Source organism: Trachypithecus francoisi, unplaced genomic scaffold (assembly GCF_009764315.1).
Source record: "Trachypithecus francoisi isolate TF-2019V2 unplaced genomic scaffold, Tfra_2.0 Lachesis_group15, whole genome shotgun sequence".
Classification (NCBI taxonomy): Eukaryota; Metazoa; Chordata; class Mammalia; order Primates; family Cercopithecidae; genus Trachypithecus; species Trachypithecus francoisi.
In genome coordinates, this window is record NW_022681460.1 from 114446789 (window position 1) to 114469640 (window position 22852).

Sequence of the window (22852 nt, forward strand, 5' to 3'; positions counted from 1 at the left end):
GCTGAGCAGGCTCACCGGACAGAGGACCAGGTGGGAGCTGAGCTCAGGGGACAGAGGACCAGGTGGGAGCTGAGCTCAGGGGACAGAGGACCAGGTGGGAGCTGAGCAGGCTCAGGGGACAGAGGGCCAGGTGGGAGCTGAGCAGGCTCAGGGGACAGAGGGCCAGGTGGGAGCTGAGCAGGCTCAGGGGACAGAGGGCCACGTGGGAGCTGAGCTCAGGGGACAGAGGACCAGGTGGGAGCTGAGCTCAGGGGGCAGAGGGCCAGGTGGAAGCTGAGCTCAGGGGACAGAGGGCCAGGTGGGAGCTGAGCTCAGGGGACAGAGGGCCAGGTGGGAGCTGAGCTCAGGGGACAGAGGACCAGGTGGGAGCTGAGCTCAGGGCACGGAGGGCCAGGTGGGAGCTGAGCTCAGGGCACGGAGGGCCAGGTGGGAGCTGAGCTCAGGGCACGGAGGGCCAGGTGGGAGCTGAGCTCAGGGCACGGAGGGCCAGGTGGAGCTGAGCTCAGGGGACAGAGGGCCAGGTGGGAGCTGAGCAGGCTCAGGGGACAGAGGACCAGGTGGGAGCTGAGCAGGCTCAGGGCACAGAGGACCAGGTGGGAGCTGAGCTCAGGGGACAGAGGGCCACGTGGGAGCTGAGCTCAGGCGACAGACGGCCAGGTGGGAGCTGAGCAGGCTCACCGGACAGAGGACCAGGTGGGAGCTGAGCTCAGGGGACAGAGGACCAGGTGGGAGCTGAGCTCAGGGGACAGAGGACCAGGTGGGAGCTGAGCAGGCTCAGGGGACAGAGGGCCAGGTGGGAGCTGAGCAGACTCAGGGGACAGAGGGCCACGTGGGAGCTGAGCTCAGGGGACAGAGGACCAGGTGGGAGCTGAGCTCAGGGGGCAGAGGGCCAGGTGGGAGCTGAGCTCAGGGGACAGAGGGCCACGTGGGAGCTGAGCTCAGGGGACAGAGGGCCAGGTGGGAGCTGAGCTCAGGGCACGGAGGACCAGGTGGGAGCTGAGCTCAGGGCACGGAGGGCCAGGTGGGAGCTGAGCTCAGGGCACGGAGGGCCAGGTGGGAGCTGAGCTCAGGGCACGGAGGGCCAGGTGGGAGCTGAGCTCAGGGCACGGAGGGCCAGGTGGGAGCTGAGCTCAGGGCACGGAGGGCCAGGTGGGAGCTGAGCTCAGGGCACGGAGGACCAGGTGGAGCTGAGCTCAGGGGACGGAGGGCCAGGTGGGAGCTGAGCAGGCTCAGGGGACAGAGGGCCACGTGGGAGCTGAGCAGGCTCAGGGGACAGAGGGCTACGTGGGAGCTGAGCTCAGGGGACAGAGGACCAGGTGGGAGCTGAGCTCAGGGCACGGAGGGCCAGGTGTGAGCTGAGCTCAGGGCACGGAGGGCCAGGTGGGAGCTGAGCTCAGGGCACGGAGGACCAGGTGGAGCTGAGCTCAGGGGACGGAGGGCCAGGTGGGAGCTGAGCAGGCTCAGGGGACAGAGGACCAGGTGGGAGCTGAGCAGGCTCAGGGCACAGAGGACCAGGTGGGAGCTCAGCTCAGGGGACAGAGGGCCACGTGGGAGCTGAGCTCAGGCGACAGATGGCCAGGTGGGAGCTGAGCAGGCTCACGGGATAGAGGACCAGGTGGGAGCTGCGCTCAGGGGACAGAGGACCAGGTGGGAGCTGAGCAGGCTCAGGGGACAGAGGGCCAGGTGGGAGCTGAGCAGGCTCAGGGCACAGAGGACCAGGTGGGAGCTGAGCTCAGGGGACAGAGGCCAGGTGGGAGCTGAGCTCAGGGGACAGAGGACCAGGTGGGAGCTGAGCTCAGGGGACAGAGGGCCAGGTGGGAGCTGAGCTCAGGGGACAGAGGGCCAGGTGGGAGCTGAGCAGGCTCAGGGGACAGAGGGCCAGGTGGGAGCTGAGCAGGAGCGGTAAGGGTTGGCTGTGTCCCTACCCAAATCTCACCTTGACTAATCCCCAGGGGTTGAGGGCGGGGCCAAGTAGAGATAATTAAATCATGGGAGCGGTTCCCCCCGTGCTGTTCTCGTGAGGGTGAGTGAGTTCTCCCCACACCTGATGGTGTTTTAGAAGGGGCTTCCCGCTTCACTCTGCACTCATTCTCTCTCGCGCTGCCCTGTGAAGAGGTACCTTCCGCCATGACTCTAAGTTTCCTGAGGCCTCTGCAGCCCTGCGGAACTGTGAGTCAATTACATCTCTTTTCTTTACAAATGACCCAGTCTCGGGTACTTCTTCCTAGCAGCGTGAGAACCAGCGAGTACATGGGCGTGGAGGGCGCCCAGGAAGGTGTGGAGGGAGGTGGGGACGGGCACAGCATATTGCCTGGTGCAGACTCGGGCACCCCTTGGGAGGGATCTCACAGCATCTATCTGAAAACGGGCAGTGGAGGGGGAGGAAGGGGACTGAAAACGTCACTGAGGCATCTGCTTTACCAGGTGCAACTTCGTTTTTTTTTCTTTTTCTTTTTTGTCTGCTTTACCAGATGCGACTTTGTTTTCTTTTTTTTGAGATGGAGTTTCACTCTTGTTGCCCAGGCGGGAGTGCGGTGGCGCAATCTCAGCTCACTGCAACCTTCACCTCCCATGTTCAAGCGATTCTCCTGCCTCAGCCTCCCGAGTAGCTGAGATTATAGGCGCCCACCACCAAGCCCAGCTAATTTTTTTGTATTTTTAGTAGAGATGGGGTTTCACCATGTTGGCCAGGCTGTTCTCAAACTCCTGACCTTGGTTAATCTGCCTGCCTCAGCCTCCCAAAGTGCTGGGATGACGGGCGTGAGCCACTGTGCCCAGGCGACTTTGTTTTCATAGTCACCAACATCTTGGTGGTCTGGGGGAGTGGACATGGCACCTGTGCCCCTGCCCATGGAGGCCGATCTGCCCAGGGACTGTCAGCAGAGTTGCTGTAAGGCAGCCAAGGAAGGCTGGCTGCTGAGCCTGTGTACCACCCTGGGCTCGGGAGTGGAGGTTCCTTGGCTTACGTGGCAGTGGCTCACGTGGCAGTCTGTCTGTCAGAGCCAGCCTGCCACCAGCAGCCATGTTCCTGCAGGGCACAGTGCAGGGGCTGTTTGCTGCTGAGTTGCCAGCATGGGACTCTGCAGACAGGACTAAGGTGTGCAATCTCGAGGTGGGAGATCATCCGGGATTATCTGGGTGGGGCCAATTAACTACACAAGTCCTTAACCGCCTTTCCCGGCTGAGCTACAGATGAGATAGAAGGAGAGTCAAAGCACTAGAGGGACTTCACCCGCCAGTGCTGGCTCTGCAAACGGGCAAGGGCCCTCTGTGAAGAATGCAGGCAGCCTGGAGAACCGGGACAGGGTCGGCTTGCACCCAGCAAGGTGCTGCTGCCAGTCCTACCACCAGCAAGAACGGAATTCTGCCAACCTCCCAATGAGCAAGGGAACATCTTCCTCTAGGGCCTTCAGGGGCAAAGCCCCAGCCAACACCTTGATTAGGGCCTGCAAAAAGCGATGCCCCAGCCAGGGAAACCCACACTGGACTGAGGACTGAGAGGACGAGTGACAGCAGTCACAGGTAAAGGAGTAGAAAGGTGGAAACCACCGAAGGCCATCTATGGCGGCCCTGTATTGATTAGAAATAAACTGGATCCAAACTAAAAATCCACCCACTGGGGAACAGTTACTGAGAGAAGAGGAACATTCTACAGTTGTTACAAAGACACAAGCTTGCAGCAGTCAGCATGGCTAAAAGGAAGGCCGGACTTAGAACAGACAGGACTCCCCCTCCCTCCTGTGGGACGGAAACTGGGTGAGTGCTTTGGAAAACGGCTCAGCAGCATCTACAGAGGTCCGACAGCCCAGCTTCCACTCCTCAGTACATCCCAACAGAAACGGGCACCTGTGTTCACCGGACGCCTCTGAGACTTCTCACAGGAGCACGGCGAGAACCACCCAACATGGAAACCATCCCAAGCCCATCTAGAGTGGAGCAAACGCACTGCCGCCTCGTGCACACGGAGGCTGCTCAGCGCAGGAAGCAGGGGAGCAACCGCTTTCAACCACGTGGCCGAAGCTCACCCAGAAGACGTGGAAAGAAGGCAGCAGACACAGGAGAGTTCGCCCTGCGTGGCTCCATTTACGTGAAAACGAGACAAGGCAGATGAGTCTACAGTGACACAGACCAGCAGCTGCCAGGCTGGGGGCAGGGTGTGAGAGGCCTGCAGAGGGCGAGGCTGCGAGGGCTGATGCTTTCTCAGGCCGGCATGCCTGTCCGCACTCACTGAATTGCAGACTTGAAAGGTAAAGGGGATTTTTGTACACAAATTACACCTCAATAAAGTTGATTAATTAAAAGATGGAAAGCTGACATCAAAAGTTGGCAAAGATGTGGAGCACCTGGAATTCTCATGCATTGCTGATGGGACTATGTGAAACCATAGGACTCCTTTAGAAAACGGTTTTCTTTTTGAGATCGGGTCTCACTGTGTCGCTCAGGCTGGAGTGTAGTGGGACAATCATGGCTCACCGCAGCCTCCACCTTGGGCTCCTGCGATCCTCCTGCCTCAGCCTCCCGAGGAGCTAAGACTATTACAAGTGTGCGCCACCACACCAGGCTAATTTATTTTTTTGAGACAGTCTCACTCTGTTGCCCAGGCTGGAGTGCAGCGGCACAGTCTCAGCTCACTCCAACCTCCGCCTCCTGGGTTCAAGTGATTCTCCTGCCTCAGCCTCCCGAGTAAGTGGGACCACAAGCACTGCCACCACACCAGTCTAACTTTGTATTTTTAGTAGAGACGGGCTTTCACCACATTGGCCAGGTTGGTCTTGAACTCCTGACCTCAAGTGATCTGCCTGCCTCGGCCTGCCAAAGTGCTGAGATTACAGTCGAGTCACCACACCCAGCCCCAGGCTAATTTTTTAAGTATGTTTATAGCAACGGGTTCTTACTATGTTGCCCAGGCTGGGCAATCTAATAAATTAAAACGTACACTCATCATGTATGATAGCAATTCCACTCTTCGATATCTACCTAAGAGAAACGCCTTCAGAAGGACTCATGCATATTCTAGTTATAGTTTAGTGCTAGTGCCACTGAACTGTATCCCTGCAAATGGCTAAAATGACATGTTTTCTGTATTTTACCAAAAAAAAAAATTAAAAAAAAAAAGTTTTAGGCCTGGCGCGGTGGCTCACGCCTGTAATCTCAGGACTTTGGGAGGCTGACGTGGGCAGATCACGAGATCAGGAAATGGAGACCATCCTGGCTAACACGGTGAAACCCCGTCTCTACTAAAAAAAAAAAAAAAAAAAAAAAAAAAGCCGGCGTGGTGGCGGGCGCCTGTAGTCCCAGCTACTTGGGAGGCTCAGGCAGGAGAATGGTGTGAACCCAGGAGGCCGAACTTGCAGTGAGCCAAGATCGTACCACTGCACTGCAGCTTGGGCGACAGAGTGAGAGTCTCAAAAAAAGAAGGAAAAGAAAAAAGAAAAAACAAGAACTCGTTCACAGCAGCATTATTCATAATACCCCAAACCAGAAAATAACCCAAATGTGTATCAACAAGGTAAATGCATAAACAAACTGGGGTATATTCGTGCAAAGGAACATGACTTGGGAACAAAAAAGAAGCATCTACATCGTACATCATGAATGAGTTTCAAAACTGCGGAGCAGAAGAAACCAGGGTCTGCTTCCTGTCCACGATGGCCGCAACAGGAAAAAGCAGCCCATGGTGATGGAAGCTGAGCGCTGGGGGCTGGGGGGCTTTCTGGGAGGAGGGTGCAAGTGCTCCTGATTTTGATGAGGGTACTGGCCGCATAGGTCCCTACATGGGCCAAAACTCATAGAACCGCACATGCAAAGAAGGTACATTTATTACACAGACATCATCTCCCAATAAAATTGATTTTCAAACAAACCCACAGGGTATTGATCGGCCTTGAATTCGGATTAGTAGGTCTCTCTGAAGGATGAGGGGACTGGATTACCCTACAAGAGAGCCTGAACACACATCAGAGCCGGACGTGAAGACACTGCCTGTCCCGGAAGACCTGGGGCTGGACATCATTTACGCGCGGGCCAGCACTCCGCATTCAAGCTCCCGGCACGCCACACCCTCGAATGTCTTCTGAAACAAGGATGACCCACGTCCACCAACCCCATTGCTGGCAAACCGGCACCTGCCTGCCGGAGGACAGTAAAAGAAGGAAAAGTTACCTTCACAAATTTCAAATGTGTCTGTCTACACCAGCATGCCAAATGTCAGAAGAAATCCTAGGGCAGTTTGTGGACCAGTTTCCTGTGAAGCTAGAGCTTTTACTTAACGCCTTAAAACCCACAACAAGCCAAAAGGGCTCTCGTGTCTACAAAGAGCAGGCACACTCGGCACAGAACACCTGGCCAAACACGGAACATTAAGAAAACAAAAAACAGGCCGGGCGCGGTGGCTCAAGCCTGTAATCCCAGCACTTTGGGAGGCCGAGACGGGCGGATCACGAGGTCAGGAGATCGAGACCATCCTGGCTAACACGGTGAAACCCCGTCTCTACTAAAAATACAAAAAACTAGCTGGGCGAGGTGGCGGGCGCCTGTAGTCCCAGCTGCTCGGGAGGCTGAGGCAGGAGAATGGCGTGAACCCGGGAGGCGGAGCTTGCAGTGAGCTGAGATCCGGCCACTGCACTCCAGTCCGGGCGACAGAGCGAGACACCGCCTCAAAAAAAAAAAAAAAAAAAAAAAAAAAAAACAAAAAACACAGCTCCGGTCCCAGCTACTCAGGAGGCCAAGGCAGGAGGATTGCTTCAGCCCCAGGGTTCAAGACAAGTCTGGGCAACACAGTGAGACCCCATCTCTTTTTTTTTTGAGAGGAAGTCTCGCTCTGTCGCCCCGGCTTAAGTGCAGTGGGAGCAATCTCAGCTCACTGCAAGCTCCGCCTCCCGGGTTCACACCATTCTCCTGCCTCAGCCTCCTGAGCAGCTGGGACTACAGGCGCCCGCCACCTCGCCCGGCTAATTTTTTGTATTTTTAGTAGAGACAGGGTTTCACCGTGGTCTCAATCTCCTGACCTTGTGATTCGCCCGCCTCGGCCTCCCAAACTGCTGGGATTACAGGCGTGAGCCACCACGCCCGGCCGAGACCCTATCTCTTAAAAAAAAATTCTCCTCGCCCATCTTTTTTTTTTTTTTTTTTGAGAGGGACTCTCACCCCTCACCCAGGCTGGAGTGCAGTGATGCGATCTCGGCTCACTGCAAGCTCTGCCTCCCAGGCTCACGCCATTCTCTTGCCTCAGCCTCCCAAGTAGCGGAGACTACAGGCGCCACGCCCGGCTAATGTTTTTTTTTTGTATTTTTAGTAGAGATGGGGTTTCACCATATTAGCCAGGATGGTCTCGATCTCCTGACCTCGTGATCCGCCCGTCTCGGCCTCCCAAAGTGCTGGGAGGCCGCGCCCGGCCTCCTTGCCCATCTTTTAAGGAGCAGATCCTGTAGCTCTCAGATTATTTTCAATGATTACAAATCCAGCTTAGTGTGGCTTAAACCCCAATTGCATGTCCACTTTAAGACTCATTTCTGGCTGTGCCCCGTGGCTCACACCTGGAATCTCGACACTTTGGGAGGCCAAGGTGGGAGAATCACTTGAGCTCAGGAGTTCAAGACCAGCCTGGCCAACACGGCAAGAACTTATCACTACAAAATAATTTATTGGCCGGGCACAGTGGCTTATGCTTGTGATCCCAGCACTCTGGGAGGCCGAGGTGGGTGGATCACCTGAGGTCAGGAGTTCGAGACCAGCCTGGCCAACATGGTGAAACCCCATCTCTACAAAAAAAAGTACCAAAAAACTAGCCAGGCGTGGTGGCAGGTGCCTGTAATCCCTGCTACTTGGGGGACTGAGGCAGGAAAATCGCTTGAACCCGGGAGGCGGAGGTTGCAGTGAGCCGAGATCGCACCATCGTACTCCAGCCTGGGGGACAAGAATGAGATTTTGTCTCAAAAATAAAAAAAAAATTTGTTAAAAAATTAGCCAGGTATTGGGGTGCATGCCTGTGGTCTCAGCTACTTGGGAGGCTGAGGTGGGAGGATCACTAGAACCCTGGAATTTGAGGCTGCAGTGAGCTATGATCACTGCACTCCAGCCTGGGAGACAGAGTGAGACCCCGTCTCTCTAATAAAACAAAAAACAACAAAACTGCTAACGTTGCATATTTGACTCCACAGTTATTTTACATACTTAAGATATCAGGCATACCCACTTCATTGAATAATCATTAAATGTGTCTCCAAATCAGTAGTGTTTTGTTTTGTTTTGAGAGCTCTGTCACCCAGGCTGGAGTGCAGTGACGTGATCTCAGCTCACTGCAACCTCCGCCTCCTAGGTTCAAGCTATTCTCTTGCCTCAGCCTCCCGAGTAGCTAGGACTAAAGGTGCCTGACACCACACCCAGCTCATTTTTATATTTTTAGTAGAGACGGCATTTCACCGCGTTAGCCAGGATGGTCTCGATCTCTTGACCTCGTGATCCGCCTGCCTTAGACTTCCAAAGTGCTGGGATTACAGGTATGAGCCACCGTGCCCGGCTAGTTTTATTTTATTTTTTTTTTAAGACGGAGAACCTCTCTATTGCCCAGGCTGGAGTGCAGTGGCACGGTCTCGGCTCACTGCAACCTCCCCTTCTCGGGTTCAAGTGATTCTCCCACCTCAGCCTCCCGAGTAGCTGGATTACAGACATGCGCCACCGCGCCCAGGGTTTCACCATACTGGCCGGGCTGGTCTCAAACTCCTCACCTCAAATGATCCACCCACCTCGGTCTCCCAAAGTGCTGGGATTACAGGCGTGAGTCACCGTGCCTGGCCCATTTTTTTTTTTTTTAACTTTTTTTGTAGGGATAGGGTCTTTCTATGTTGCCTAGTCTGAACTCCTGGCCTCAGGGGATCCTCCTGCCTTGACCTCCCAAGTAGCCGGGATTAGAGGCGTGCACCACCACACCCAGTCCTGTGTTGTCATATTTTAATATTTGATAAACTTATAAACATTCCCTCTTGTGTAATTTTAGGATTACAATTCTATTTTTCATTAGAACCTCCTGTCTGAGCACCATACGTGTGGCCCTGGTGAACTGAGACTGGGGGAACAGTCCCAATAAGGATCAAATGGGGCCGGGCGCGGTGGCTCAAGCCTGTGATCCCAGCACTTTGGGAGGCCGAGACGGGCGGATCACGAGGTCAGGAGATCGAGACCATCCTGGCTAACATGGTGAAACCCCGTCTCTACTAAAAAATAAAAAAAACTAGCCGGGCGCGGTGGTGGGCGCCTGTAGTCCCAGCTACTCGGGAGGCTGAGGCAGGAGAATAGCGTGAACCCGGGAGGCGGAGCTTGCAGTGAGCTGAGATCCGGCCACTGCACTCCAGCCTGGGCGACAGAGCGAGACTCCGTCTCAAAAAAAAAAAGGATCAAATGGCCCCACCTGACGTGGGTGTGGTGGGGACCTGCCCTGCCCAGAGTCCAGCACACAGGGGCGCTCAGCACACACCTGAGCAAACTCACGATGAGCCGGACCGTGGCAACCCAGCTCTGGAAACTGATGTGGGGACACTGATGCTCCGGGGAGAACAGCCTTCTGCCTAGCCCAGCTAGGGCCAATGTAACACCTCGAACAGGCTGGACACAAATGGTTTCTCCTGTTCTTTCATTTCAATTCAGAAAGGACGGACGCTTTCAGAGTGAGCAGATACTTAGTGATACAGCCTTGATGGTGTGGATAATACACAAAAAATCATACTTTTTGGTATTACAGTTTTTTAAAAAAACCAGCTCCACACACACGGGCGCTACATCTTCTATCTCTATTCCAGACACGAGCAGTAGGCACAGTGAGGAAAACTAAACCAAGAGGAAGAGCTTCAACGCTAATGACCAGGAGGTGGCTCAGCAGGGAGGCTAAGGGTTAAATGCAGAGGCAGACAGAGGGGCAGGTTGCTCCTGGGAGGCTGGAGGGACCCTGCCTCCAGAGGAGCCCAGGAGAGCCTCACGCGGCTGCCACACACCAGGCTCTGTCACAGTGTGACTGCCAACTCTTCACAACACTGAGACTGGAATCAAAACCTTTCTGTTCCCCCACAGGCAAAAACCTCAGCGGTCACCACTTGCTGATAATGACTTATGGGTTAAACTGTCTATGCAATGTACTCAGGCGCCAAAGCTTTTTTTTTTTTTTTTTTTTTGAGATAGAGTCTCACTCTGTCGCCCAGGCTGGAGTGCAGTGGTGCAAACTCGGCTCACTGCAACCTCTGCCTCCCCAGGTTCAGGCGATTCTCCTGCTTCAGCCTGCTGAGTAGCTGGCAATACAGGTGCCCACCACCACACCAAGCTAATTTTTGCATTTTTAGTAGAGACGGGGTTTCACCATGTTGGTCAGGACGGTCTTGATCTCTTGATCAGACTGCCTCAGCCTCTCAAAGTGCTGGGATCACAGGCGTGAGCCACCATGCATGGCTGGCACCAAAGCTCTTTTAAAAAGTCCAACATAACAATATTTTAAACTCAGCAGATTAGCTGACATCCATTCTTATTACTTACGCTTTGCACTTGCTGTTATCACTATTATTATTACTATTTGGCATATACTCAGTTTTTAATAACGGAATGTAAGAAGCTGACGTACTCTATCTCTCTCTCCCCACCAGGAGGACCCAGCCTCTTTAGCGAGATGGCCACTTCCAGGGCAGGCAGGAACCACATTTGCTGGAAGCACCAGGCTGTGCCGGGACGCAGGGAGCTCCAGGAGCTCAGGGCACAGCCCAGGACGCAGGTGCCGCCTGAAGAGGCCCCAACAGCAAGGGGGCCATGTGAGTACCAAAGCCGACAGGAAAGGAGTGTGACGCCACAAGGGGACAAAACCTTGCTGAACCCACGCTGACACTGGCGAGCGCCCAGGGGCGCGCATTTTCACAGATACGCCTATGGACAGAAGCATCTATGGCAGCCGTGCACACGGAGGAGGCATGGCATGGTCCCGAGGGAAGTCGCCTCCTCCCTGCTGACCAGGTGAAGCGGGTCCTGCTGGCATCAGCGGACCCAGAGATTCCTCTCAGGCAGGAATCAGGTGGGCACAAGCCTCCGTGGGCAACCACTAGGGCTGTGGCTGGCCGACATGGGCAGACATCAGCCTGCTACTGCCTTGGCAGAGCCTGAGGACACAGACACCCCTCGGAGCAAAGCCGGTGGCACAGGCAGAGCAGGGTCCCCTGTCAGTGGACGCTTCAGCAGGGGTGGGGGCCTGGGCTCTGGCCGCACTCCCCTCCCCTGCAGCAGTGACTTTCTGGACCCAAACACAGCACCTTGGCAACCCTGATCAGTGTCACTGTGTTTGTGTTCAGAGTCCTGAATTCTGATGTCATCTAGCCTATTACCGCCCCTCCCAGGGAGGTCTGACACATAGGCTTTCCCTGCTGTGCCCAGGTGGTGCTGTGCCCAGGTGGCAGACAACACTGCTATCCAGGAAGTCAGGCGAAAGCCCACCAGCAGCCGCCGGCCCAGGGCAGGGAAAGCAGCACACGGGCTCCCGCCAGGTGGCCCATGCTGTTGGAGCTGCTGGAGAGTGCTGTGCTTGACCGCCCGGCCTACATCTTCACTCAGGGTTGACATGAGGTTTTTACATCCAGCCGCTGTACAAACTGTAAAGTACCTGCCCATTTCCAGGTCTCGGCTCTTCTCTTCTTCCATCCTCTTTTCTTTATTTTTTATTTTTTGAGACAGGGTCTTGCTCTGTCACTAAGCTGGAGTGCAGTGGCGCGATCTCGGCTTTCTGCAACCTCTGCCTCCCAGGTTCAAGCAATTCTCCTGCCTCAGTCTCCCAAGTAGCTGGGTCTACAGGCATGTGCCAGCAAGCCCAGCTAATTTTTGTATTTGTATTTATATACACATTTTTTGAGGCAGAGTTTCACTCTGTCACCCAGGCTGGAGTCTGTGGCACAACCTCGGCTCACTGCAAGCTCCGCCTCCTGGGTTCACGCCATTCTCCTGCCTCAGCCTCCCAAGTAGCTGGGACTACAGGCACCCGCCACCACGCCCAGCTAATTTTTTGTATTTTTATAGAAACAGGGTTTCACCATGTTAGCCAGGATGGTCTCAATCTCCTGATCTCATGATCCACCCGCCTCAGCCTCCCAAAGTGCTGGGATTACAGGCATGAGCCACCATGCCTGGCCAATTTTTGTAGTTTTAGTAGAGATGGGGTTTCACCATGTTGGCCAGGATGGTCTCAATCTCTTGACCTCGTGATTTACCTACCTCAGCCTCCCAAAGTGGTGGGATTATAGGCCACCACGCCTGGCCTGTTTTTTGTTTTTTTTTTTTTTGTAGAGGTGGGGTCTCACTCTGTTGCCCAGGCTGGTCTCAAACTCCTGGGCTCCAGCACTCCGCCTACCTTGGCCTCCCAAGGTGCTGAGATTGCAGGTGTGGGCCACCGCGCCCAGCCCTCTGCTCTTTTCCAAAGATGCTAAGCTGGGCTGGGCACAGTGGCTCATGCCTGTAATTCCACAAACTTTGGGAAGCTGAGGTGGGTGGACTGCTTGAGGTCAGGAGTTCAAGACCAGCCTGGCCAACACAGTAAAACCTCCATCTCTACTAAAAATATAAAAAATTAGCCAGGTGTGGTGGTGCATGCCTGTAATCCCAGCTACTCAGGAAGCTGAGGCAGGAGAATCACTTGAACTCAGGAAGCTCAAGAGGTTGCAGTGAGCTGAGATTGCGCCATTGAACTCCACCCTGGGCAACGGAGCAAGACTCCGTCTCAAAAAACACAAATTAAAAAAAAAAAAAAAAAAAGACGCTGGATGGCTTTCCCTCTCATGGGATGGGCAGGGCCAGTTTACACAGCCAGGCCCACATCACCCATCCAGGATTCGAATCCTTCCCAGTTTGGTTTGCAGACTCTGTTCACCGTAAAGACGGCGAAGGCTGTTTGGGGGCCTCTGCTTCCACTCTGCCATCTGGGAATATGGGACCCACTCTTTCCTGCACCCGTTCCACAGCTCCGGGCCCCCCAGCACCAAGTCCTCTGCACACCGTGGTCAGAAGACCCTTCCATATGCCCCTGCCCACCACCCCCCTCGTCACCAGCACTAGGGCCTGGCTGCTCCTGAGCCCCTCCCATCCCGCCTCGCCTGGATCACCTCCTCTGCTACTTCCACGTGCAGCAGCTTGGTGGGCAGAGGCACTCAGGGTATCTGGTCCTTCCCTGGTCTTCTGTCCCACACCCATGGGTCCCTACCCCTCCACAGCACCCATGCCCTTGTCCCTCTAATTTCTGAAGGACAAATGTCCAGAAATCTCTGCTGTACTCAAAATGTTGATCTCAGCAAGAGAGCGCCACAAACTGCCAGTATCAGAGTGCGCCGTCATCCCCAGGCTGGCTCAGGAGCCTCCGCCCTACCTTAGGCTCAGAGTGCGAGTGCAGCCTGTTGCCATCTGTTTACATCGCTTTCAAGAGGACCGAAGAGGCCCCTTTTCCACCCAGCTCCTGCCCTGAGGATGCCCACAGACCACGGTCTTGGTAGGCAGGCCTTCTTCCTGCAGGTGCTCCTCTTCCCCACCACCTCCACAACGTCTGGTCACTGACACCCGCCAGTGCCACAGTCTGCACATCCCTCTCCCGACTGCCCAGGAAGTCAACCCAGCCAGACAAGCAGTCTCCCCGCCTTCTCATATTGGTTCGGCAGCGTTCTCTGCACCAGGATGCTGGACACCGACACCTTTCCCTGCTTTCTCCAAATGCCCGGCAGACGACGCCTTGGCTGACATGGCCCCTGGGCCCCAGAACAGCCCTCCGTGGGGTGTCATCCGTATTACGCGCAGCCCAGGGAAGGACCCAGCTGCAATGCAGCCCCTTCCTACTTTAGGCCAGCTCACAGGGGCTCCAGACCAGGGTGGGGGCAGCTTTTCTGGGACCAGCAACTTCGCACCTTCCCAGCTGCAATCTCCAAATAGAACAAGAGGCGAAAGTACCTGCAAGGATCCAGATCCCTCCCTTGTGTCCTTCCCGCCCACCTCTCAGCTCCCCCACATGGCTTCCTTCCTGAAACACTGTTCAATTCAGCTCCTCATGCAAGCCACAACATGTGTGCTCAACCCAAGAGTCATCTGTGTCCACACCACCCTGTGAGAGACCTGGCTGGCACTGCCGTGCACCTGCCGTGTAAGCATTTGCCCTGCTACATGCGAGCACTGAGAGCAAGTGCTAACGACTGGAGGTGGACATTAACTCACTTGTCCAAAAGTTCTGGCATCTGGCCACTGTACAAACTTAACATTAAATATTCTACCTACTAACTTAACAGTTTCCTGAACATTTAAGTAAGGCCATGCCAGCCCAACTTACAAAACTGTACAATTAGAGGCCGGTGCGGTGGCTCACGCCTGTAATCCCAGCACTTTGGGAGGCCAAGGCGGATGGATCACGAGATCAGGAGTTTGAGACCAGCCTGACCAACATGGTGAAACCCCATCTCTACTAAAAATACAAAAATTAGCTGGGCATGGTGGTGGGGGCCTGTAATCCCAACTACCTGGGGAGGCCGAGGCAGGAGAATCGCTTGAACCTGGGAGGCGGAGGTTGCAGTGAGCCGAGATCACGCCATTATGCTGTAGGCTGGGCAACAAAAGCAAAACTCTGTCTTAAAACAAACCAACAAAATTCAGCACAATTACCATAATTTAAACCAGACACACAATCAATCTCATAGTCCAGCACCCTCTCATGGGGAGGTGGGTTTGTCTCCACAGCATGGAGTTAAACAGAAGGAACCTCACCACACATGGATGAGTCCAGGAGTGGCTCTGGAAACCTCCAGAACCCAGTGGCCTGCTGCCCTCATTCACAGCTGGCCGTGGGAGCTCTCAGGCAGAGCTCTGCTTGGTGTGGCTGGCCGGGAGGGAGGGAGGGGGGCAGGAGCAGCCCAGCCAGGAGCCCAGGAGCCAGGGAGGGAGGGAAGGAAGGAGTGAGGGAGGCAGGAGCAGCCCGGTCAGGAGGGAGGGAGGGAGGAAGGAGGAGCCCAGTGAAGGGAGAACAGATGGGCTTTGGTGATGGTCTCCAGGAACAGAGCAAAGGTGGGAGGCAGCTCTAGGCCCAGGTACAGAGGGGCCTGCCCAGGAGGGTGGGAAAGAGGCAGGGAAGAACAGACAGTCCTGAAGGAAAGAGGACTGTGGCTTCAGATGTCATGAGAATGCTGGACGCTTGACCCCCAACCCTGCCTGGGGGCCAGCTTGCTTGCCTCTCCCAAGGCCCCTCGCACAGGCTGTCTTTGCCAGGAATGCTCTCAAAACCCGGATGACAAGTGGCACTCCCACTTGGGGAGCTTGGGAAGAACAGCTCCGTGACATCAGCATCTCCTGCATCTGAGGGCCGCTGGCCTGGCTGCCCATCACAGGACTCACTCAGGTGCGCCTCCTCCAGGAAGCCATCCCCCACGCAGCCGAGGCCCACATCCCTCCCATGCACTTCCATGTGCTGAACCTCCTCCAGTCGGCCACACCACATCCTAAAGGTCCCTTTCTTATCTTTTCAAAAGTGTATAAAAGAAAAGACTATCTCCGGCCGGGTGCGGTGGCTCACGCCTGTAATCCCAGCACTTTGGGAGGCCGAGACGGGTGGATCACGAGGTCAGGAGATCGAGACCATACTGGCTAACATGGTGAAACCCCGTCTCTACTAAAAAATACAAAAAACTAGCCGGGCGAGGTGGCGGGCGCCTGTAGTCCCAGCTACTTGGGAGGCTGAGGCAGGAGAATGGCGTAAACCCGGGAGGCGGAGCTTGCAGTGAGCTGAGATCCGGCCCTGCACTGCAGCCGGGCAACAGAGCGAGACTCCGTCTCAAAAAACAAAAAACAAAAAAACAAACAAAAAAAAGACTGTCTCTATTTTGTTCTCCTTTGCACCCTCAGTTCCTGGCCCAGCACCTCGTAAAATGCCCAATAAATGACAGAACAAATGTCTGAAATGAGGGAGAAAAACTCAAGGGCTCAGGAGCGGGCCTTCATGAGAAGTCCACAGCCAGAGCCGGGAAAAGACTGAGGGCAGAGCATGAGCAAGGCCAGGAAGAGAGAGGAGCGAGGCCCTGGTCCCAGCCATCAACAGAAGGTGGTGTCTCTGGGGCAGTGTCCCACACGAGACCAGGGCAGGTGTGAACCGATGCCCAGCGGGCGGCCGGTCGGAGTTCAGGGACATGAAGTCACTTGGGAGGGACTAGGCTGCCCTCAGGCCTGTCCCGTACTCTGGGGTACGGGACAGCGTGCCCCCGGTGGGAGGCCTGGTACAGGCAGAGCTGGCAAGTCGCAGGGTCCTGGCTGTCTTGAAAAAAGTTATAACGAGCCGAGCGCAGTGGCTTAAGCCTGTAATCCCAGCACTTTGGGAGGCCGAGGTGGGTGGATCACAAGGTCAGGAGTTTGAGACCAGCCTGGCCAACACAGTGAAACCCCGTCTCTACTATAAATATAAAAATTAGCTGGGTGTGGTGGTGGGCACCTGTAATCCCAGCTACTTGGGAGGCTGAGGCAGGAGAATCACTTGAACCCGGGAGGCGGAGGCTGCAATGAGCCGAGATCATGCCAGTGCACTCCAGCCTGGGCAACAGAGTTCGACTCCATCTCAAAAAAAAAAAAAAGAAAGAAAAAAGTTATAATGACCCACAAAGTCCTACCTCCTGAACATGTGGGTTCTCAGATGCCGCCTAGGGTCACCCTGGGGCTGGGGCGGTCCTCTGAGGCTCGGGTCTCAGAAGAACTTAGCGTACATGGTGCAGCAGAAGCAGGTGTGTGGCAGTTACCCCAGGCCCAGGTGGAGGTGAGGAGGAGGACAGGGGAAGAGCCATGAAGCCCACTGCTTCACAGGAGGTCTGCAGGGCAGCTCCTCCAGACCCTGAGCCCGCCCTCGACAGCTGCTACCTCCTGAGCCTCAATCCCTCGTCTGCACAGTGGGGGTGGCGCTGCCTTCTCACAGGTGGCAGCAGGGGCTACATGGGGGCAGCGGGAAGCACCCACCAGTGCTGGCAGGCACTCATCACACGTTGGCAGCATTAGCTGTTACCATGGTGATCACCCCTGTTCCTCCAAGAACAACACCCTGCTGGAAAACCTGGCACCTCACAGAGGAAAAGCAAACCCCAAAACACTGCCCCAGAAAACGAGCAAAAACTTCGAGGCAGGTGGATCACTTGAGGTCGGGAGTTCGAGAGCAGCCTGGCTGACATGGTGAAACCTGTCTCTACTAAAAATACAAAAATTAGCCAGGTGTGGTGGCGGGTACCTGTAATCCCAGCTACTCAGGAGCTGAGGCAGGAGAATCGCTTGAACCCAGAAGGCAGAGGCTGCAGTGAGTCGAGATCATGCCACTGCACTCCAGCCTGGGGGACAAGTAAGACCCCGTCTCAAAAAAGAAAAAAAAGAAAACGAGCAAAACCCAATCAAGTGTAGGGGAAGAGAATGGACTCCGGGCTGCAGTGGTGCCCAACACGAACAGCAGGCACAGGGAAGCCATGCACGGCTGTCCAGTCACCTAAAGACACACAGCTAGAACCTCCCGCAAAAGCCTCAGCTAGCCCTGGGGATAAGCAGCCGACAACACACGCGTGGGTTTCCCTCAGGACAGTGAGACACAGAGGAGCCTCTGAAGACAGTTGCCTCTGGAACTGGCCACTTTGGAGCCGTGAACTTCAAGTCAGATGAGAAGAAACGTTTGTAACTGTTTGGAGAAAGCTCAGGGAGTTGTGAAGCCGAAGAAGCTGGGACTCCCACACAGGGTGCCCTCGCTCCCATGGGCACAGCAGGCAGAGTGTGGCCCCACAGACATCTCAGTGGCCATCAGATCCCAACATCCACAGCAACCGCGATGTTAGCCTTGCTATGTCCACAACTGCCTCCCTCCGTCTCTCCTCACAACTTGCCAGGCTCGAAGGACCGGAGTGTCACTCAGCAGCTTCCACCAACACTGACTCCCAAAGGAGCAGAGAGAGAAATAAAGTCAAGAGGATTAACCCCTTCTGAAGTCTTCCAGGATCTGGGCACACAAACCCTGACAAACGTGGCTGGAGGCAACCTCGCTCCCAGGAAGGTTTGTAGGGGACAAAGTACAGAGGGAGGAGCTGCCTTCATCCAGGACCTTCAACACCCTTCACAGAGCAGGAGCGGGCCTGGCCACAGCAGGATGCTTCCTGGGCTTGGGGGAGGGGTGTGCACCCCATGAGGGTGGTTCCTCAGGGCCAACATGGGCCCACCACCCTGGCCCACACCCTGGAGCCTGACTGCAGGTTTGCTCCCAAACTGAAGCTGTCTCCTCCCTACCGTGTGTGCCACCCGCACTCCTGGATGAAGCGTAATTCCTGCTGGGTAACTCACCACCATCACTCAGAGGCACTCTATGCAAAGGGCTCTGTTTTGTCCTGAAGAGAGCATGAAGCACTCCCTAAGATCACTGCTGGGTGTCAAAGACAGGAAAACCTTTCCAGACCTAGAGATCCAGAAAGCCAGCGCACACCCGCATTAGGGGACATGGAAGAGCTCCCAGGGGCTCCACAGGTGCTGGGCGTGCAGTCACACGCCGCTGCCTCAGGTGCCAGTGCTAAGAAAAAGGTCACTTTGATGACTCATTTGTTTGTGAAGCTAGAGAGGGCAACGTACGCTCACACACCTGTCTGAGGAACGTGCTAGACAGGCAAGTAAGTGATCTGGTGTGAGCTGAAGGAGCTCTGGGCCATGCTGGAGCAGCGAGCCCTGCACAGAAGGGGCCTCCCTGTCACCGGCATCCACCGCCCCGCGGGGAGCCCTGCAGAAACATGGAAACTGGAAACACAGAGGGCACCTCACAATAAAGGAGAGAAAACAATGAAGGTTAACACATACGTCCTTCCCATGAGGGCCAGAGACCTAAAGCTCCTGCTACAACTCTTTCAAAGGAGAATACATTCTCAAGATGCTGAGTCCTGAGAACCAGCTGCTCCTGAGTTTCCGAGACCCCGCAGCCCCCTCGGGAAACCCTCAGATCCACCAACTTCACCCTGATGAAGAGGGCTGGCCCCTGGGGTTGGCAAACTGCCACCTGACCACAAAGACCTGCTCCTTGTGCTGTGCACGTCTTAACCTTGAGGCCTTAGACACGGAAAGCGCGTTCCACAGCGCAGAGGCGCTCCCTTTTCTGCTCGAGGCCACAGGACTCCCGCGGGGACCTGGAAGTATGTCCCGGGCCCTGAGAGCACGTGGTGTCTTTCTGAGAGTGGACTCTCCTCTCTGCTTCTGGTCCAAGCCACTGTGAGCCTCCAAAGTCTCTGCAAGCAAGCAGGTCTCCACATCTTACACAATACTGGCCCCGCTTCAGCAAGCATGTCAGAGGAAGTGTGGCAATGCCCCGCCGCCCGACCAAGGGGACAGGGAGGAAGGAGGGTCCTGTCTCTCCAGCTCCTGGCTGTGTGGTGCGGTTGGAGGAGGGGAGCTGGCCAGTGTGGCTGAGCTGGCCCTCAGAAGCAAGCGTTCATGTCCCGGGAAAACACTGACCCTGATGAAGCCCAGCCCTTGCCGTGCTCGTCTGAACATGCGCACACACGCACGCCGCCAGCCTCCTGGGAGCGCACAGCAGCCCTGCAGCCAGGCTTCCGAAGGCAACGCCACCCGCGCCATCAGCTTGGCCGCCCACCACCTGAGTCAGGAGTGCCCAACTCTGAGACAGTCACTGTCGAGTGCAGGCCCGGGACGCTGTGGCTGGTGCAGGGGCTTAACGTGTGAGCCCCCCATGCCCCTAGTGGGCCTTACACTTCCCCCCACCTAAAAATGGACCCAGAGCTCTTCCTCCCTGGCCCTTTTCAACCCCTCCTCCAGGCTGAGGCCAAGAGCACAAGCTTCCAGAGCCCCTGGTGCTGCTGCCCACTGCTGAAGCCATGCCAGAAAGAAGCGCACTCAGAGTCAGTCCAGGTAACCCCACACTCTGCCAACCCCTGAGTGAGAGAGTGCGGGATGCTGTGCCCACACTCTCAGCAGCCAAGGGCAAGCAACTCAGCAAACAGCAGACGCTCAGGGCAGTCAGACAGGACAGACAAGAGCCCAAGAAACAAAGCAAGGGGAGGGGGCAGGGACCAGGAGAGGTGAGTTCGCCAGTGTAGATGGCATTCCCTGAAGCGCAGATGGACTATGGGGAGGCTGGATGCTGACTGCTCCCAGTTCATCTGGGGCCACCCAGGTCTTCTAAGGAAACATCCCATTCGGTCCAGGTCCCCATGAGAGGTGATGAGGACCACGCCGTCTCACTGACCCTGTTAACCACTTTGCTATGTTGAATACCTAAATTAAGAGGCACGCTCAGGCAGGCAAGCCCCAGTGATGCGCTCTATCTTGTGTATTTTAGCCATGCAACTGGAAGTTAAAAACAAACGTTCAGGCCGGGCACGGTGGCTCACGTCTGTAATCCCCGCACTTTGGGAGGCCGAGGCGGGCAGATCATGAGATCAGGAGATCGAGACCATCCTGGCCAACATGCTGAAACCCTGTCTCCACTAAAACACACACAAAAAATTAGCTGGGCGTGGTGGCGTGCACCTGCAGTCCCAGCTACTCGGGAGGCAGAGGCAGGGGAATCGCTTGAACCCAGGAGGCGGAGGTTGCAGTGAGCCGAGATTGTGCCATTGCACTCCAGCCTGGCAACAGAGTGAGACTCCATCTCAAAAAAAAAAAATTAAAAAAAAAAAGAAAAATGCTCAGTAACTCATTACAGAGGTATTTTCTTCCAACACAAAGTGTTGACTCCCTCAGCTGTAAGTACCTCAGGGGAACAGTCTGCCTATAACGACCTGTCATCTGTGCATGCTCCAGACAGGGTCCCAAGAGCAGCCCAGCAGCACCTGCCACCAGACCTGGGTCCCTGACACCTTCCCTCGGACTCCAGATAATCGTAGACCCATGACACCTTCCCTTAGATCCATGATGCCTTCCCTCAGATCTGTGACACCTTCCCTCGGACCCCAGATGATCCTAGACCCATCACACCTTCCCTTTGGCCCATGATGCCTTCTACTGGGCCCGTGACACCTTTCCCCAGACCCCAGATCCTGGACCCATGACACCTTCCCTCAGGCCCACGACACCTTCCTTCGGACCCCAGATGATCCCAGGCCCATGACACCTTCTCCAGGATCCATGACACCTTCCCCTGAGATCCTGGACCCGTGACACCGTCCCCCAGACCCCGGGTCCATGGCACCGTCCCGGCTGGGCGCGCCCCTCTGGTCCGTCCTCCTGCTCCCCGGCGTCACCTCGGGATCGGAGCGCGGGCACCCCGCAGCCGCCGAGCCACCGGGTCTGGAAGCCAGGCAAAGGCGTTCCTGGGCACGTTCGGCGGCGCTTGGAAGGGTCGGGCCGAGGGCGACCTCCGCGCCCAGCTCGCCGGGCTCGGGCCCCGCGTAGCAGCGCGCGCCGCGGGCTGGGCCTTACCGTTACTGTAGGCGTACGGGGACTCGGCCGCGCCGTCCTGCAGGCTCTCCAGGATCTCGCCCTTGCCCACGTCGCTGTCGCCCACCAGCAGGAACTTGAGCAGGTAGTCGTAGCTCTTCACCGGGCTGCCCTGCGAGCCCATGGCCGCGCCGCCCGCGCCCCGCGCCGGCCGCCTGCTGAGGCACAGCCGGATGAGGCCGCGGCGTGAGAGAGCCCGCGCGCCGCACCTGCGCCCGTTGCGTCCGCCCCAGGGCGGCCGAGTGGGCGCGCCCGAAGCCCCGCGCCGGCCCCGCCCCGCCCGTCGCCCGGGCGCACCTCAGGCTCGCCACCGCCCCGCCGCTTCCCGCACCACCAGCGCCGCCGCGCTGCCCCGCCCCCGGCCGCGCCGCCGCCATTGGCCACCCTTCGCCCGCCCTCCCAAACCCATTGGCCCATCCGCCTGTCCGTCACGATTGCCCCGCCTTCACCGCGTCCTACACGGCGCCCCCAGGCCTCCTGTCGCACCGCCTCTTCGACGCCCCGCCCTGCCTACCCGTCGTCACCATAGGTCGCCCGCCGCTCTCTTTCCCTCAGCCATTGGCCTATTCGCCCGTCTGTCATGATCGCCCCTCCCTTTCCCACACGGCGTTGCGGAGACAGCGGACGCCTGCCTCATCGCCGTCGCCATTGGCCACTCGCCTCCTGCTTTCCCGGAACCATTGATTTAATTACAAGTTCACCAGGATCATTCCCTTCCCTGCGGCTGCCTCCCAGAGAAATCCCAGAGCCACTGGCTGCCCCGCCTCCGGCCCACAACGCCGTTGTCCTCGACCGCCCCCTCGCCGGCCGGCGCCATTGGGCCGCTTGCACGTCCATCACGGCTCTGCTAACCCCGCCCCTTTCCTGCACGCTCGCCAATCAGGGGCTCGGAAGTCCAGGTTGTGGCCGCCTCTTCAACGCGCGGACGGACGGCGGGATGCAGGCGCGCTCGGGCCGAGGCGAGGCGGCTGAGTCTGGCAAACGAAAGCCCCTCGCAGGCTACGCCGCCTGCTACCGCAGAAACCTCGGCGGAGGCGGTGGGGTGGTCCTGGGCGCGTCCTCCCCAAGGCGGTGCGGCCAATCGGCGCTCGGCGGGGCGGAACTTCCTTTCCGGGGCGGGGGCGGGACTTCCGTCCGGCGGCGGCGGGGCGGACCCTTGGGTAACCACTGAGTCTGCGAAGGCGCTGAGGTTTTCGGACCCCGCGGCGTCACCGAGCTTGAGCCTTCCGCCCGGGGACGCGGCCGCCACAGCGCGAGACGCGGGGAGCGCGGCCGGCGCGAGCTCAAGACCCGGCCTGATGTGCTCACCGCGGCAGCGGCGCCTCCTGGACGGGGACCCAGGGCCCGGACCGCACTCTTCCCGGGGGCGCCGCCGAGCGCTGGTCCCAGCAGGGCCCTGCAGCCGCAGGTGCGTGGGCGAGCGAGG

The 22852-nt window shown here is 56.9% G+C and overlaps 1 protein-coding gene and 1 long non-coding RNA gene across 4 annotated transcripts in view; one reads left to right on the forward strand and one right to left on the reverse strand.

The window, feature by feature from the left end:
* Positions 1 to 22172, reverse strand: part of RAB40C (RAB40C, member RAS oncogene family) — a 42536-nt gene extending 20364 nt beyond the window's left edge. Inside the window, exons 1-2 of one of the 3 annotated variants that reach the window (XR_004443095.1) lie at positions 21724 to 21788; positions 21409 to 21581 (exon numbers count right to left, since the gene is read on the reverse strand). Coding sequence is in view for 2 of the 3 variants with exons in the window: in XM_033236390.1 (XP_033092281.1) it covers positions 21409 to 21550 (142 nt within the window). In the remaining variant the exon portion in view is untranslated. Of the gene's footprint in view, positions 1 to 21408; positions 21582 to 21723; positions 21789 to 22086 lie in introns of those variants that run through there. The other 2 variants (XM_033236390.1, XM_033236389.1) reach the window with 2 other exon arrangements.
* Positions 142 to 1243, forward strand: LOC117097905. The gene is made up of 4 exons (XR_004443098.1): positions 142 to 234; positions 522 to 625; positions 894 to 989; positions 1182 to 1243. It is a non-coding gene; the product is annotated as an uncharacterized LOC117097905 (long non-coding RNA).
* Positions 22173 to 22852: the final 680 nt, after the last annotated feature.